The following is an 18,698-nucleotide window of genomic DNA, read 5'->3' as shown; positions in this document are numbered from 1 at the left end:
GAGAAATTGTTTGGTGGCACCTGTTAGTTTGCTTGGATACATCAAATTACATTAAAAAAATAAAAAACAAAAAATTACAAAAAATACAATCTTATACGAGGGGCAATATGGTACTAAAAAACACAAATCTAATGGTAAGTAATATTTTACACAATACTGGTTATCATTTTATATTATCTGATAAATTATTTCATAATAAGGCCGTTTCTGCATGCATTTGAATCAAAAACTGCTTACAAGATTCTTCTTCTCTACGACTTCTTTACATGTACGTATATGTATTTATAGGTACACTGTATTTAGATGTAAGGTATTGTCTCCTTCTGGGATAAATACAATTTCTGCCCTAACAAATATTACATTAAATGGATCTCCTTCAGGAAATGTCAGCTTCATCCATGCAGTAAAACTTGCAGGTCATTTTACTGTCTCACAACAGGGAGGCTGAATAACAACAGAACACCAGCAGGTCTGCTATTATAGCTCATGCACTCTGAAATGAGACTATCTCCATTCTACAGCCGAGCTGCCCCTTCTCTCGTCACCATGTAATTCATTTATTCAACTTTATACAGGCTGGAAGCTTTCCCGGTGCAGCTCATGAAAAAAAAATCTAATTATGGAAAATAATTTGATGCTGGTAAATAATGTAAAACAGGCAGCTTTGAACTTCCACAGAGCAGCTGGATTCATAATCCCATCCATGTTGAAATCCCTCCTATAAGGAAACAACTTTCTCTATTGCCTGAGTCGAGCATAAAGGTACAAAATGCTCATGCCCACTGTAATAGTTTCTGTTCACACTCCTATAGGCTTTGTCATTGTCCTCCCATTTAGGCCAAGAAAAAAGCTCCCTTTTTTTTTTTTAACACTACAAAGATATTATGTGCTGTCGTTAGATTAAGAAACCAATTCGCCACAGTATTTAAAATGTTGAGGTAGGTATGAAATGATCACGGACGTTCTTGAAAGTGTGACTCTGCCCTTGCTTTTATGTTCCCACACATGCTCATAGAATAAAGTAGCAGGAAAAATATTCATACATTAACACTATATGGAATGATGTTTACACCATTTTACATGGCCATTACCGTTTGTCTAGTATGAGCAATTTGTCTCTTTAACCACTAGGATTAATCACTCCATTAAAGATGCATTAAGGCAGTTTGCAGGGAGGCAAAAGTTTTAGAGCATCCGTACAGGTTTCTTACATTGTGAGACTTTTTTTCCACATTAAATACGTCAGAGTCCCAACAGTCAAAGTACCTTGTATAACCTGCAAGCAGGGAGTCAGCAAGGTGATGATGTGTCATTGTACAACATGGCGTCATGTCACATTACATCGTGTTACACATTGTGACCCATTTAAATTAATGAGGGGGGTGTGATTTTTTTTCATGCAATTTAATGTCCTTCTAGACATAGCATTAGTCATCTTGTGAGAACTTTTGGGTTGGCTGAGTGCTCGGTTACGACTGAAGCAATTTACAGGCTAAAATATACCACACAAGTTTAAAAGTATTTGTCTGTATTTTTCAGCATACTTAAATGTTGCAAACTGTACATCCAAATTGAGAGTTACAAAATGAGTGATAAGAATATCCACTTCATGTTCTTCTTTATCTTTCTGTTTATTGATAAAACAGGCTTTTGTGATGTTAGGCGTGTTCTTGAATGCATCACGCGGTCTTGTAATGAGAATGACCAAGTCATTTCCAGGATGAACGGAGTGTGGATACACTATATCGTGTTGGAATTGTACTGATGTAGATGTGGTCAGGTCAGAAAGTATGACTCTGATTACACACAAAAAAATGTAATTAATTAAATGAATAGATTTATTACAAACATAAATGCATTATTTTTGACATTTCAAGTTTTAACACAAACCTTAAATATAATTTAACAGTTAACTTTAAACAAAAATTGTGTACAGGACAATGGACTTTCTTATACAGTGGAACCTTGTTAGCGTCATTAATCCTTTCCAGAATGTCCGATTCAAACCAGAACGTACTCTAACCAAATATAATGTCTGCAAAGAACTACAGAGTCAACCAATGATGACATCAGGCACGGGCAAAGGATCTTGGGGGCAATGACTTGTCCAGTTTTCATTTAGTTAGCATGCTAATATGCTGGTAACCGGGACCAATAGTTGTATTCATAACAGGAGTTTGCCATAGTTATTGTATGTGAAACAAGTTAAAATGTTTGCACACATTTTGACAAAGTGAAAACATGCTAACCAGGGCTATAAATAGTTAGTCAAGGTTCCATGTCACAACCTCAATTTGTTAAGATTTTTTTCTCCATAGTGAATAATCCGGGGCCAAATTGATGGAAACATAAACCCTTTATTATCTGTACAGGCAGTTGTTAAAGTAACATTTTGCTTAGAAGAATTAACAAGCTAACAATACCTCTCACCATTACACATTTCCGCAAAGGTAACATTACAGAATTGGACATTATTTGACAATGTGTGTATCTTTGTCCCAGACACCAGAGGAGCTTGAAGATGACTCAGACTTTGAACAGGAGGACTATGACACACGCAGTAGGACCAGTGTCCAGACGGAAGATGATCAGCTTATTGCTGGACAGAGTGCCCGGGTAAGTAGACGTCAACGTCTCTACTATATTATACTAAATCAGCACATTGACGTCAAAAAATACATGCACAATTTGGTAGCGTTACATGCTGAGAAAAGTGACTGCATTCAATCAACAGCTTGAACTGTAATCAAGCCCAGGTCCCTCTATTCACTTGATCCAACTGCATGATATTCAAAAGCTAAAATACACACACAAGTGGGATTATTCCTTGTAAACACCTAAAACATGTAAAGCAGCACACTGCATTTATTAACAAAGAAGTCATTATAACCAATTCCCATTAGATCATGCAAAACACAGTATGCCAAAGCCTATACAGCAATCACCTTGGTTTGCGCTTTGTTGCAATATTTCACTAGGGTCCAGCTTAACGTACATTAAGAGGATATCAACACTCGTTTCCCTAAAGCCATACAAATGAATGGAGTGGTGTGTAAATAGCAGGAGTGTGATTTAGCCCTATGCCTCTCACTGTGGCACAAGTCTGTATTATACTGCCATGGCCACCATGCTCTCTGCATCTGTTTTATTGCAGTAAAGAACAAAATGAACGAACAAATAAAAATAAAATTGTGCAAAAGCTGAACTAAATAAGGGCACAAATTAGTAACTCATCACATTTCCTTGTATCCTCTCAAAGGACGATGCTATAAAAATGTGGATTTTCTGTACTTCCTCTGTGCTGGGCTAACTTTTTTTGGTAGAAAGGCGCTTTATGAAAGTAATTACATTTACTTATATTAATTTACAGTGGAAACTTGACTCACCCAATTTGGTGGCAACATTGACGTCCACCTCAGCGCTTGATGCGGCATCTATCTATGTCTGTGGTGTGTACCTTTAAGAGGCTGGGCCTGGGAAGTCACTTGTGTGAGTTAGCTAGCTAGAGTTGACGGTGGCTGAATGCTAACAACAGGTTAGCAGTGTAGAGAGTGGTTGTGTGTATATTCACTGCTTGTTTCTGCTTGTTAAAAAAGCGATTGAAGTGCATCATGAGTCTCTCAATCATAAACAGCGTATTCATATAAACAGTAGTATTCTACACTGGACTGTAGGTGTCAGTAATGAGACAATAGCCCCCAAAGGAACTGTCAGTGCTAACGTGTGAGTTTACCTGGTAATATTCATGTCTAAGATGGCTTATTTTGTACTGTGTGTACTATATTCAGTAATAAACTAAAGTGTAAATCACCATTATTATCTAGCACTGCCTTAATCCTCTTGGGCATGGAATTTACCGGAGCCGCACACTCTGGAATCCTCTTCCAGGTGGTGGATGTTAGTCATCTTGCTTCTGTTGGAGGATGCCCCACGGGTGCTAAATTGGTTTGGGATCTGGAGACGGATCCCAAACCAATGTGTGGCCACTCCATCACATTCAGCTTTCTCAGAAAGGTTCTTGCCATCTCAGAGGTGTGTTTGGGCTTGTTATCATGTTGGAAAACTGCCATGCAGCCCTGTTTCCCAAGGGCGGGAATCATGATCTGCTTCACAATGTCACAATACATGTTGGAATTGAGGTTTCCCTCGTTCGCGGGCAGCACTCATGCAGCCCCAGATCATGGTACTACCACTACCGAGTTGAATTTGTATAGTATTTTCCCTTAACGTATACTGTAATATTATGGTTGCTGAAGTGGGTGGGGTGCATTCACTTTTGAGAGACACTGCAGATAAACTTCAATTCTTCTGCTTCCCTTTGCCATTACCACTTCTGCAACACATTAATATCTGTAAAAAAAAATGAATGAACTGTTTTTCCCATTACAGTTTAAGTGTTTTTTTCCTCAGTATATTGACAGCTAAGTAGTCCCTTGGGCATGCTTAGGTTTCATGCAGGGCATATTGTACCGGTGTTGCACCTCGCGATTTGTTGCTGCTATTAGAAATACATGAATGTGTTGGCACCAGCATGTAACAATAACAGTGCCACATTAGTGTCTGTGGGAACAACTTCACTGTAGCAGCAGCGGGGCAACAACGCTGTTGTGACACTTCTGTTATTGAACACCCTCACACCATGAAACCCCTTGCTGATTCCAGGTGTTTTATTCAGTGTAAAACTGCATTCACATTGCTGAATGGTGCATAAACCATTGTAAGTTTTGTCTTTTCAATTATTTAATTCAGCTGTTCATGTAAGAAATCAGGGAAAAAAAAAGTTTTCGGATCACAAAGTTGGAAATCCAGCCATAAAAACAAAAAGCAGAGCCTGGCATTTGGATCACAAATGTAGCTCTGGGGAGTCTGTGGGGGTCCGGGGTGTGAAGTGTTTTGAGTCGTTTGTATGTACTGTACACTCCCACAAAGGCTCCTGCGGTGTAACATTGCCGAGCCATCTGAGTTTAAACGCACCAGCACTGCCGCAGAAAGTTGTTTCACAGCACAAGACTAGTTTTCCTGGCACGCAGCTTTTGCTTTGAGTGGGCAGCTCATTTTGGGAACAGTTTGAAGTCACAGCATGTCTCTTTGTCATAGCTGTTTGGTGTAAGAATCTGTAAGTAGATGGAAGAGTGACGTGGCTCAATGCAGCGAATTTTACACATGCAAAGATACAAGAAGTCAAGCCTCAAATCATGCATGAGTGAGTTCATGTGAAAACATTTTTTCTTAATCTTGAAACAACATCAGAAAGGGGCACAAGACAAAAAAGTTATGTAAATTATTTATTTTACATCTTAAAACATATGTACTGGCAACATAATCCAAAGCAGAGGTCCTGGTTAGACACCATTTTATATGCACCTCGTCCTTTCATTAGATTTCAACAACACATTGTAATTAAAGCAGCACAAACTTTGAGTGATTTGTTTATTTATTACTTTATTATAATATATCAGGTGTTATATTGGGCTACACAGTGGACAAGTGGTTAGTACGCAGGCCTCATGGGTAGGAGACTCGAGTTCGAGTCCATCCTTGGCCGTCTGTGTGGAGTTTGCGTGTTCTCCCCATGCATGCGTGGGTTTTCTCCGGCGACTCCGATTTCCTCCCACATTCCAAAAACATGCTAGGTTAATTGGCAACTCCAAATTGTCCATAGGTATGAATGTGAGTGTGAATGGTTGTTTGTCTATATGTGCCCTGTGATTGGTTGGCGACCCGTCCAGGGTGTACCCCGCCTCTTGCCCAAAGACATCTGGGATAGACTCCAGCACCCCCCGCGACCCTTGTGAGGATAAGCGGTAGAAAATGAATGAATGAATGTATTATATTGGGCTGCACAGTGAACAAGTGGTTAGCACGCAGGCCTCACAGCTAGGAGACCTGAGTTCGATTCCACCCATGGCCATCTCTGTATGGAGTTTCAAGTTCTCCCCGTGCATGAGTGGGTTTTCTCCGGCGACTCCGGTTTCATCCCACATTCCAAAAACATGCTAGGTTAATTGGCGACTCCAAATTGTCCATAGGTATGAATGTGAGTGTGAATGGTTGTTTGTCTATATGTGTCCTGTGATTGGCTGGTGACCAGTCCACGGTGTACCCTGCCTCTCGCCCAAAGACAGCTGGGATAGCTCCAGCACGCCTGCGACCCTTGTGAGGATAAGCGGTAGAAAATGAATGTTTTACATTTTCATATTTTCAAAGGGGTATGCATGCACCAATATTATAGATTAAGATTGTTCGTTTATATCCTAACTCCTCACACTTTTTTATAGAACGCACTATTTATTCTATATACATTGAAGACATGTTTTGTTAGTCCTTCCAGTTCATAAATACTTTTGGAATGCTATAGAACGCACCCTGTGCAGACACCGTCTTTTGTCACTTTCTTGTGTTATTATGCTCAAATATACCAATTCACCAACTAGAAATTTACTTTAACTTGGGGATGAATAATTTTAGACATAACTGCACATAAGTGTGTCCTCCCCAGCATTAGTGAGCCTTATCAAAAGTGATTTCTCCTTTATGTATGCATCTTCTTGTGCCACGCACAGACTGGTACTGCATGTTTCCCACCATTAGACACTGTTATGCCCTCCGAGACTAAACATTTGCACACACAGAAGACGACTAGCACATCCATAAAAGATGTGTTTGCTGTAAACCACCGGTGATGTGCCCAGTTGGCCCTAGTCTGTCATGTCAGGATGACGCTTCCTGCCCTCTCATGGTAATGCGGAGTGCATGCTTGTGTGATGTGTTAATGTTCAAACAGACAGGCGGAGGCATAATCCATTTTCACCATCAGAGCTGACATAGGCATGCTGGGGTTTACAATCATGATCCTTGCATGGCCTGTCGGTGTCTTGGTATCAGACACAGGGGACACACAAGATCTGATTCAATCTCTCTTGCTCAGGACGCGAGCATATGCCGATTTGTTCCCTCCAACACAAAGTCCAGTGTAGTTTGGCGTTGCAACTGCGCAGAAGCATGACTCAGCCTTTATGGAAAATCTGTGCTCTTGAAGGCAACCTGTATATACAGTACGATAAGAAGGTTGGGGAACACGCGACGGGCTATGCATAGCTTGAGCATCTATCAGAGGATGCACACAGTAAGCTGGCAGTATAACACAGCATGGATAATGCATAGTGAATCACTCCTCCCCCCAAGCATGCTTGCAGCATCACTTAACTCGCTGATCGGGTAACAATGTTGATAGGTCATCCATAAAATTGAACTCTCTAGTGTCTGGGCAATTTATTTCAAAATAAAACAAAATTAAAGTAATTTTGAGATGCAGTGTTCGCTGACGAAAACCGGAAAGGGCTCTAATCCCCGCAGACGTCGACTCGCAGAGTGTATTGGTGTAACACTCCCTCGGCTGGATTTGCCACTATGTTAAGCTCCCGAGGCCCGCTTCTTGTCGTTATCAGTAAAGTCGGGGAAGGGATTTGAGGATAAGTGAATTCTAGAGAGTGCAGAAGGAAGGTGGAAGGATGGAGGGAGGGAGGGTTTCACTGAGTTCCTTTGCTGCTTCCCCCAGACGTCCCACTTGGTTCACGTGTTTACCTCGGTGCTCTGTTTTGTGTTCCCGAGTTCCTCGCTCTCATCCTGTTCTCTCTTTTGTCACACCAATTTCAGAGTGAGTTGAAGTACCAAACACTCACCCCCAAACTAGATCACAACATTAAAAAAAACTGTGTATGCATTATGCATTTTTAAGTGTTTCTCTTTACACAGCATGCATCATGCAGTATGCGACAGCCATCAATCACCATATTGACCCCAATATAAGTTGATTCTGAATATGTGACAACTCCTCTTTTCAATACATGTTTTCCGTACACAGCTGGTCCTACGTTTATGAAGTTTGATGTAGAGACTATCTCAAAAAGCAGCTACAGAAAACGCTGGCAGAAGAATACGCGCCAAATGCAGCACAAGAATGCAGTGCATGCCTTGTGTTGGGCGAATGTGTATATGCTTAATAGTTCACCTATTGGACTTCATTATGTCTCCTAAGCCGTAGTGCACCAAAGAAAAGGAAAGCCTTTTCCATCACTCGTGGAAGTGAAAATGAACATCATAAAAAGCTCAGAGGTGAAACGGTCACCAGGATTGGCCACCCTTTTGGTCCGACCTACTTGACTGTGGTGACGTCATTCACTCTTTCAATACCAAAGATACATGTTTTTATAGACCCGAACGCTCGATCCAAACAACATTTTGGATTTGTTTTTAATAGGAGGCAAAAAGAAATCCACTAATGGATTTCACTTCAGATCAACTTTAAGCCATAAAAAAACAGCAAAAGTGCATTTTATAAGAGATAATGTCGATGGAAAAAAACACACATAACAGCAAGGAGGAAGTGTGTAGCATGCAGAAGGACAGGCAGTGTAGGGAAATTTTAATGCATGCACACAGCTCCAAATGTGAAAATAGTAAATACTGTAGTTCGTGGTGTTATATTTGTAAATAAATAGTTATTTTGATGTAAAACAGCCCGTGTTTGTGTTGTTTATGTTGTTTAGATATTTGAGCTGTCTCAAAGCAAGTGAAAGTTATGCTTGTAATGTATATTTTGGCAAAAAGTTGTTCTTTTGCAGTAAAAAGCCAAAGAAAGAATGATGCCATGAGTTAATTCTGTGATGCCCACTGAACTAATCTCATTTGGACCTCATCCATGACAGCAGTTGTTATAAAGCCACTGAAAGCCATGGAAATGCAAAACACACTTGGAAAAAATAAAAATACCATAATTTTCAGTGTATATGACGCACTGGTGTTTAAGCCACACCGACTAAATTTAGATAGAAAAACAGATTTGTACCTACAGTAGTGTACCAAGTCTGACATATGGTGTCATCTTAGAAAGGTAAAGTCATCACACAGCAACTTAACAATGAAATGATAGGTAAGCAATATCCAAGGCTAATAAAGCAAAGCCGTTCAGCGGTCATGGCTGCCAGCATCCTGCAATGATTCATTCAGGTGACTGTGTCCCATTTGCTGGAAAGCACTACATGATGGCAAGCTTTTGAAATTGTTGGTTTTTGTTGAGTGTTAAGTTGCTGTGTGATGATTTTAGCATTCTTACCCAAATAACACAGTGAGTGAGACTGTTATATCGAGTAATGACCACCTGTGTTCCCTTGTAACTTGTGGTTGCCTCCTGCCAAAGAAAGAGCTACCATTTCCTCACTGACTCGTGATCTGCACAATATTTAAACAAGCAGTAGTTCTGAACTAAGGAAGATACCATGAGAGGAGAAGAACATGGACATCAATGCTGCACTGCTGTATAAGTTGCAGGGTTCAAAGTTTAAGTAAAAAGTAGCGTCCTATACATCGGAAATTACAATACATGTCAGGTTGTTTTAGATGGGGACCCTTTTCTCTCCCGGCATGCTGTTTAAAAGGATCAGACTGATGTTGTGTGTTTTTAAGGGAATACAAAAAGGCCTCGGGGGGGTGCAATTTTGTTTGTCTATGCTGTACAATCTATTCCCAGTGAAGCACTGTGCACTCAAACTGATCACAAGGGCAGCGCTCATTGACTCTACATCTGTTGTCTACATCTTTTTATCTGGTTCCTTTTTTCACCACTAATTTTATCCTGTTTTTGCTTTTCTTTTGTTAAATTTTTTTCTTGACTCTTTCAGCACGGGGACATTAGCCAAGTGATGCACTTTCTCACCCCCCCACACACCAGCTTTGCTGTGAGAAAATCAAATTACATTTAAAAGGACTCACTAAAGAATAACTTGCTCTTAGAGGACACCCAATCATGGATATGTTTATATATATATATATATATATATATATATATATAAAACAAGGATAACTTTTTATTTCTGAACTGTACTGATTTTTTTCTGCTTCCTCAGTCAATATAATCGACCTAATGGAAACCAGGGTACTCCCACCTCCCTGACAAAAATGCATTATTCATTGACTGGTTTAATACGTGAGGTAATTATACATTTACCTCCCAAATAATACAGGCTTCTTAATGCGTCTGTGACCTTGCCACAAGATTTATGCCATTTTAGACCTGCCCCTAAAGGCCTTTTAGAGAGCAAATGTATTCGCATGGCAGGGAGGAAATCGTGTAAGCTAATGTGGATTAGCTCTTTATGGGTATAGGATGTCAAGTTTTTTTTTCAAAAAGAAGTCCAATCACTTAATGTAAAGTTTAGAACTTTATTTTTAGTGGGGTGTAATAACAGGAAAAATGGAGCAAAATCTTCTACGGCTCTAGTCTTTTCTATAATCCCTTCCTATTCACTTTCACTTTCTTTATTTAGTTGTATCTTTCCCTCATTCGCCTAAATTCTCCCTCTCTTCTTTTCTCATCCCTCAATTCTAAGCCAATTTATTCCATGATTCTGGAAGAACCCGTTGTTCTGTTTTTCTGTGAAATGTGTGTGTTTTTCTCTGCAGGCCATCATGGCACAGCTTCCACAGGAAGAGAAGGCTAAGATCGCTGAGCAGGTGGAGAGCTTCAGACAGGAGAAGTGCAAGCTTGACGCCGAGGTGGCCAAGTGGGACGACAACGGCAACGACATTATCGTGCTCGCCAAGCAGATGTGTATGATCATGATGGAAATGACAGATTTCACCAGGTGACAATGAAAGCAACACAATCCAACATCCGCTCCACTTGAATTTTATACTTATTATTAGCATTACAGTAATGTGTCATGTTGTACTTGAAGTCTGTGACATGTCTCCAGTATTTGTACATTTTGGATTCAAAATGTAATTGTACTCCGGCACTGTGTAGTTTTCAAGTGTGCAATGTACGTACTCTATTGCATGTAGTAATCTAGTCCATTTACACTGTACTGTGTCATTCACAAAATCCAGTGGCCAAAAATTGACCATATATTTTCTATTCAGTTGAGGGTGACTGCTAAATAAGCCACCATGGGGCCAAAGAAAGTTACAAGTGCCATTAATTTCATAATGAAGGCGAATAGCACTATTGAAGTCGATCTTGCCCAGATCTATGAGAAGTCAGCATCAACAAACAAGTTCCATCCATTCGTCATTATAATTTTGTATTGTTTTTTTTTGCATGTAAAACTATAATAATTATCTCTAAAATGTATTTTTGTTAATATTTTTGGTTGTCTGGAGCAAGGAAGCATTGTATACTGTATTGTGTACTATATAATATTGACCCCAGCAGTTTACAACAGTGCTGGCATTTTTTGCCTTAAGATATGAACGAGCAGGAATATTTCAATATGTGTCTTTTCTCCTACTGCAGGGGCAAAGGTCCCCTTAAGAACTCCTCCGATGTGATCAACGCAGCCAAGAAAATTGCAGAGGCTGGATCCAGGATGGACAAATTGGCCCGTGCTGTGGCTGATCAGGTTTGTTGGTTGTTATCATTTCTATCAGTCTGGATGTGTCTCCCGACTCATCAGCGGAGCTGTCAGCGAAGCAAATATAGCGGTAGAGTGAGCCAGCATGGCAACTTGAAATCTTTGATGTGAGAAGTGACATGCCCGGCTGGAGTGGTCCGACTGTTTTGCTGCTTGACTTTGTGTCCCAGCGGGGGCAACACCGAGTGCAAGACAGCAGAACCAAGTTATGTCTCTAATATAATTAGCTCACAGCCGAGGTGTTGCATCCATTATCAGATGAGTACCTCTCGAAAACACGCTGACAGACCACTTTCGATATCTAATCAATCAGTGCTGTGCCTTGGGAAGAGGGGAGGGGATATAAATTGGCGTGTTCGCTGTGTATACGTGTGTACAATGAAGTGGGAGGTCTGTTTGAATGCTGGCACCACTACAGGTAATGCATAACGTTATTCATTTCATCAGCCTCTAATAAGCATTGAGAATAGACGCAGGGGCTGATTTATTAAGGCGAGATGTTGTTACTATAATTGTAACTGCAAAGTCTTGGAATAATTACTGTTGCTCTCAGGATCGCTCTCCTGGCTCGTTTTTATTTGCGGCAAAGCTGAGCTAATGTTTGAACTCACAACATCAACATTTAGCATATCCTGAAACAAGGGAGAAGCCTGTTTAGTCAACAACACTCCTCTCGCTGTGGGTACTTTGTGCCAAATGTAAATAAAGTCACAACTCTGCAATGCATGGATAGAGACATAAAATGATGAAGTATTGCATCCAAGTGAACAAACAGATTGACATGTTAAGTCAAAGCATGGAAATGTTTATTTAAAGTAGAACAAGAAAGAAAGGTTTTGGCAGCGTTATAAAACCATACAATACTTTCATGCACATTTTCACATAGACTGGATACAATATGGTGCAAAAGTCTGACGGCATCACCAGATTCGTTGCTTTAATTACCATGTTAACACAGTAAATTAGGGATTCTCAATTGGTGGGTTTGAATCCAACAGTGGGTAGTCGATCCATTTGTAGAGAGTCGCAGACAGGGATTACATTCATTCATTCATTCATTTATTCATTCATTTTCTAACGCTTTTTCCTCACAAGGGTAGTGGGCGTGCTGGAGCCTATCCCAGCTGTCTTCGGGCGAGAGGCGGGGTACACCCTGGACTGGTCGCCAGCCAATCACAGGGCACATATAGACAAACAACCATTCACACTCACATTCATACCTATGGGCAATTTGGAGTCACCAATTAACCTAGCATGTTTTTGGAATGTGGGAGGAAACCAGAGTACCCGGAGAAAACCCACGCATGCACGGGGAGAACATGCAAACTCCGCATAGAGATGGCCGAGGGTGGAATTGAACCCTGGTCTCGGCGCGCTAACCACTCGACCGCCGTGTCGCCGGATTACATTCAATTATGACAAATACATAATAAAATTAATGTATAAATAATATGAGATAATAAATACTGTACTTTAATTACAACCAATGTTTGACTTATTGTTTTTACATTTTCAAGTAAAATTAAGCAATATTTCAGTCATCTTCCGCATTATTTAAAAAAAACCAAAACAACTTAAATTATATTAGAAAGGCAGGAAGTGAACAAAATGATTGTAAAAGTACCAGATGGAGGGGTAGGATTTAATGAGCTTTGCTTCTTCCTACTCCTTTTGGACATGTGGAACTGTGAACTGATTATGTGATGCACTCAATTGTAATCTGATGCATGTTCAAGTGAAATAAAACCATTTCCATTTACCATTACCATTTATTCATTGCACTATTTTGATATTTAATTTAAATCTTTGCATTATTTGTTTACATTCAGTTATCAAAATCCAACTCATTTCCTTAATAAAAGGCCATCAAAACATTTGCTAAAATGCACTTTGACCATAAAATCGTTTGTATTAATGTTTCAAACAATGGCATTGGTCTTTGAGGTATTTGAGAACCTCTGCAATAAATCATAGGGAAGATGCACAATGCAAAATTGTGTATTGGTGCACTTGGGCCAAGGAAGAACCCACTGAAATTTCATAAAAATCAGGCGAAAGGTGCAGACACAAGAGTTTCAATTACGAAATCATCAATGGAATGGTCCACGCCCCCAGAATCTCCATGAACCAGGAAGTAATGATTACTAACAGACCGCTTTTCATAACCTTAATAACCTTAATAATAATAATAATAACCAACTGAAACAACTACTGTAAATAGTCCACACAAGCCTAACAATCCAAAAACTTCATAAAAATTCATTTTTCCATTCATGGCATTGCTAATAGAGAAAAAAATCTAACATTGGAAGTACTGCATATTAACTGTGCTGGTTTTCCCACATTTAAAGATCCAAATTAAAGACCCATATCTATATTTAATTACTATTTAATATGGCAGAAGACATGATGGGAAAAGCACAACCTTGCAAGATTCAATGTCATTTTATCAAAGTGACAGCCACCTAATCTGCAGATAAATGTAGCCCTTCACACAACGTGAAATCATCAAAGTCCCTTTCCCCATTATTGACATTACTGTGTATTTGTGTTCCTGGGCTCTAAAAATTCAATCTGTTCTAAACAACTTGCAAAAGTAGTCCCATATGTTTTGATGGCATTGAAGGTTTATGGATGTAGGCATTAAATTCAGGTAAATATCCATTTTGTCTTCTTTTCCCCAGCATTGGATTTACGCAAGCTTTGTTTGCTTGCTGAAGAGCTGAAATTGACACTGTTTGTAACAATAGTGATGAATGAATGGAGAAAAAGTTGCAGGCTATAAAAACAATTCATCCAACACTCAAGCTGAGTCAGTTGGGGGAAAATTGTCAATAAAAATATCAGTTGCTGTACTGGAAGATGTACATTTGCATGTCTTTGCTGTTTATGAGATAAATTAGCCCTCTCTGGAAGTTTGCTAAGAATATAAAGTACCTGTGAGGCTCGGTTATCATCAAAAATCTTTTTTGAAAATATTTTTTTCAAAAATACGTCCTCAATATTTCGCACAAGAACAAGCCCTCTGCTGTCGACAGAATTAATGTCCTTACAATAGGCCTTGGAGTGTGCCAAGCGAGTAAACTGGCCACAGGCAAAGCAAGTCGAAACCAATGCTTTTTCCACTCATGTCAGAAATCGTCCTGCTTTTCTGAGCAGCATTACAGTGCACAAAATAAGCTGGATAGCTAATAACTAATGTATATACGTATATATCGAGGAAATTAAGTCATCCATCCCTTCTCTATAAGGCATGGCCTCACCAGGGTCGGAGTATGGTCAAGCCTATCCCTGGACTGGAGATTGATCTGGATTATGATGTTGATATGTGAAATACCATCTTTTTTTTTTTTTCAGTAAGTACTTTCAGAGTTTTACAATTAAGCTGTCATGGATGTCATGTATCATGAGGACAAAGACAAGGGATGGGTGGTTTTTTTTTGTTGTAACAGTAATGAAAGTGATGATATCTTGCATCTTCCATGGTGTTCTTGACAATAACCAAAATCTGTTAAGTTCTTACCTGAATAACTATAGCATTGCCCAAAAAAAGCTTATATTTGTCCAAAAAAGGTGCCTTCAGTTGTACCAGGCATTAAAATGAACAAGAAACTGAAGAAGTCAGCTGGGATAGGTTCCAACATAACCACTTGTCAGGTCGAGGGGGACAAGTGGCATAGAAAATAAAGGAGACATCCCAAGGTGATATCCCAACTGTCTTCGGGCGAGAGGCAGGGTACACCCTGGAGTGGTCGCCAGCCAATCACAGGGCACATATAGACAAACAACCATTCACACTCACATTCATACTTATGGACAATTTGGAGTCACCAATTAACCTAGCATGTTTTTGGAATGTGGGCGGAAAACCGGAGAAAACCCATGCATGCACGGGGAGAACATGCAAATTCCACACAGAGATTCCAGAGGGTGGAATCGAATTTGGGTCTCCTCGCTGTGTGGCCTGCGTGCTAACCACTTGTTCACTGTGCAGCTGTTCAGAAGTACAATGAGGAAAAAAATGATAATATATTGCAACATACGAAAATAATTTGTACTATGTTACACTCTTTTGCACTTTTTGCACAGATTTTTCTTACATGCATTGGAGGCTTTCAATCACATACCATGGCACCAAGAGGCATTATTAGGCGTAACAATCAGGCCATTTTATCCTGTTAGTACAAGGCGTAATAACCGATTTGAAGAAAAGATGATTGATGTGTGAAGGACTGACTGTGAAGTACAGTTATAGTATAGCTATAGTTCTATAGCATAGCTATAGTTCTACGTATAGCATAAACGTGTTAGTAGTAGGTGAAATGAAAATTCCATGGTTCTGATTGTATCATTTCCATCCTTTGCAATGATTTGCAGTTGAAGTCATTATTGATGTGCTTTTTGCAAAATACACACACAATTACTGCTACACAGATTATATTGACAAAGTACAGGAACTTTGGAAATCCACTAAAAATAGTTACCTTTTGTGGTGCCATCATGATTGTTAATTAGCATGGAAAGTGCCTGGAATGCCTGGCCTGCTATTTTGCTTCTCTCACATACCAGATGCAAAGCAAGAAGGTATTCTGTAGTTATCGGGCCAAATGACTTCCCAGGAATAAAACGTTAGTAAGTTAATGATGTATTGATACCAAAAAAATCTGGTGGTGTCCAATCATCACGATTGTTATCACTGACAGATATTTCGGTGAGTGCAAAAATGTATTTGCCACAAGTTTTAACTTAGCTTACACAGTAACCTTGTACAGCTATGTTTTTACATGTTTATTTATGATGTGGTGGTAATTGAACACTACAAAAAATAAGCGTTTTGCATGCATCTTTAAATTTTGGGTCTTTTGTCAGGTTTTCTGAGTCAGCAGAGAATGTGTCATATATATGTTGGTGTGGTTGAACTGGAAATGGGTGGTACTTAAATCTCTACGTTATTTAAAGTCTGAAATTGGCATGGATTGATCGCTATATGTAAATAATTTGCCAGCTTTGTTGACTTTATATCACCAGCCAAAGCAAGCCAATGAGGAAGGACGTGACTGATGCACAATGGTGTCCACTGTCTTGTGAAATGCACCATGTATGTTATAGAACAACTTTAAGATGACAAAATTTACCATCTGATTCAATACAGTTTAAACAGCAAAAATCTTACTAAGCCTGCAGATGTGACAATGAAATGAAGAATTATTCCATATGTAGTCGACATGTATTTTGCCTTTGCACATTATTTAAGATAACCTGTGCACTCGGCCTTGACAGTTTGAATGCAGCTCCGGTGCTTTCAGAAAGCTCCCTTAAGTAGCAAACCTTGTCACAATGACTCCACATCAGCCCCCATTGATGAGCATGTGTGAAGCAGTAGAAAATGTTCCAAAGGAAAAGTAGATAGGGGTTGAGGGGCGGGGGGGTGCGTGGGTGGTCTTTCTGAGTCATTTAAGCACAGCACTTGACATTGAAAAACCTTTTATTTAACCCCCGTTTCACTGCAAAGCTTATTTTACCTGTGCTTTTCAAACTATTGTCTTTTAGAGCACACCATTGACTGCAGTTACATACTGATTACAGACAATTACTGTTAAATTCAGTCTCTCAAAGTCGAGACGCCAATCACAATAATAAACATGAGGGCTTATAAACCGTGTCATATTGTCAGCAAATGCAATACTATAGTCAACAGCTAGGTCTTGGCTTTTATTGCAACACTTTCCAAAGCTTTTAAATGGTTCAACATTAACTCATTCTCCACCTTCGGCCATCTCTGTGTGGAGTTTGCATGTTCTCCCCATGCATGTGTGGGTTTTCTCCAGCAACCCCTCCGGAAATGAATGAATTAATTAATTGATTACCTCATTCTGGGTTTGTTGCTAACTATTTTTGACCATGTATTTGGTGCCCCAGTAGGAAGGTCTAAGTGAGGATTCAATTAGAATAAACAATTGTCTATCCCAATTAAGGATAGAGTCACTCCAGCCAATACTTAAGGCCCCCCCCCAAAATGAGAGAAAGTTGAGCGTCTTTAGTCTTGATCCATTTCCCCTTATCCTCAAGTCACCACCAATGGCAGCAGTTAATCCGAATGCGTCTGATGTGCAATTCAGCGGTGTCTCAAAAACATCATTTAAAGAGGCTTGCAAGGGTCACAGTCTTCAAATATGAAAGCTGTTACTAAGTTGTTTTTGTTTTGGACATCAATGTCCAGTTTTGATTGCTCAAGGAGTCAGCCAAATGCTTTGTTTTAGCTTAAAAGGATTAACCAGCAATGCAGCTTGTCCCAAATTACATTTTTTGAAACCACAACAATATAAGTACAGTTGGCCCTCGCGACTTTGCGCTTCAAATTTCAGGTCTTCACTCTATCACAGTTTCTCAAGACATGCTACTAAATCATTGCAGTTTTATTACTACTAAAATATGCATGCTTAAACAAAACATTATGTAATTAATCTAAATTAAGCATTATCAAGCATAAAAATTAATAAATATACTCAAATATGATGTTATTCATATATTCATATAATATAATACGTTATTCGTATAATATTACGTTAGTCTCCATCATAAGTCCCAGAAGTAAAAAAAAAAAGAAACAACAAGGAACTCTCCCAATGCAAACAGGTGTGAGTATTACGTGTAAAGGTGACTATAAGGCTGTTATTTTATGTTTAAAGGGCTCCAATAATGTTAAAAACATATTCAGAAGGCCATAAATAGGTTTTCTATGTTCCAACTACAAAAACATTCATTTGTGAACAAGAAATTCTATAAGGAATCCTACTTATAAATACGTATAAATTGACTGGAACCAGTTAACCATAATAAACATTGTTTGCCTGTACACCACCCCCTGCTAGCATGTTACCAACAGTGGATTGTAGAAAAAAAAAAATTCAAAATTACAAATTGAACAGCAGAAAAATTGGGGTAAATTTCCATTCGGCCCTAATAAAACGACTGGCATCCATGGCTTTCTCTCAACGTTGTCTCATGTACATGTCAATAGTGTGTCTGCACACATAAACGCAGTCTCAGTAAACACATTGACAATTTGGAGTCATTGTGCGACTACATTCAATGATAGCTATTAGTAGTTCAGTTAATAGCTAAACTTTGCCAAATTACTATCATTAGCTCAACAAACAGAACTAATGCACGTGCGTGTGTTACAGTACATCACTGCGGTGTACGTAAAGCTAGATGAGATGGGATATAATGCAATTTGAACATTTGAATGTTGGCCTAAGTTGGTATTATTCAGGTTTTATTTCA

General features: G+C 39.3%; 1 protein-coding gene across 3 annotated transcripts in view; it reads left to right on the top strand.

Moving 5' to 3' along the window:
- ctnna2 (catenin (cadherin-associated protein), alpha 2) overlaps positions 1-18,698 on the top strand; it is a 223,596-nt gene that overhangs the window by 197,519 nt on the left and 7,379 nt on the right. For all 3 annotated transcript variants that reach the window (XM_058046016.1, XM_058046015.1, XM_058046014.1), the window contains 3 exons: positions 2,503-2,616; positions 10,462-10,643; positions 11,294-11,399. In XM_058046016.1, the coding sequence (XP_057901999.1) occupies positions 2,503-2,616; positions 10,462-10,643; positions 11,294-11,399 (402 nt within the window). The remainder of the gene's footprint in view (positions 1-2,502; positions 2,617-10,461; positions 10,644-11,293; positions 11,400-18,698) is intronic.

Source organism: Doryrhamphus excisus, chromosome 1 (genome assembly GCF_030265055.1).
Source record: "Doryrhamphus excisus isolate RoL2022-K1 chromosome 1, RoL_Dexc_1.0, whole genome shotgun sequence".
Classification (NCBI taxonomy): Eukaryota; Metazoa; Chordata; class Actinopteri; order Syngnathiformes; family Syngnathidae; genus Doryrhamphus; species Doryrhamphus excisus.
Note: the sequence above shows the minus strand (reverse complement) of the source record. Positions and strands in the feature narration are given on the sequence as shown.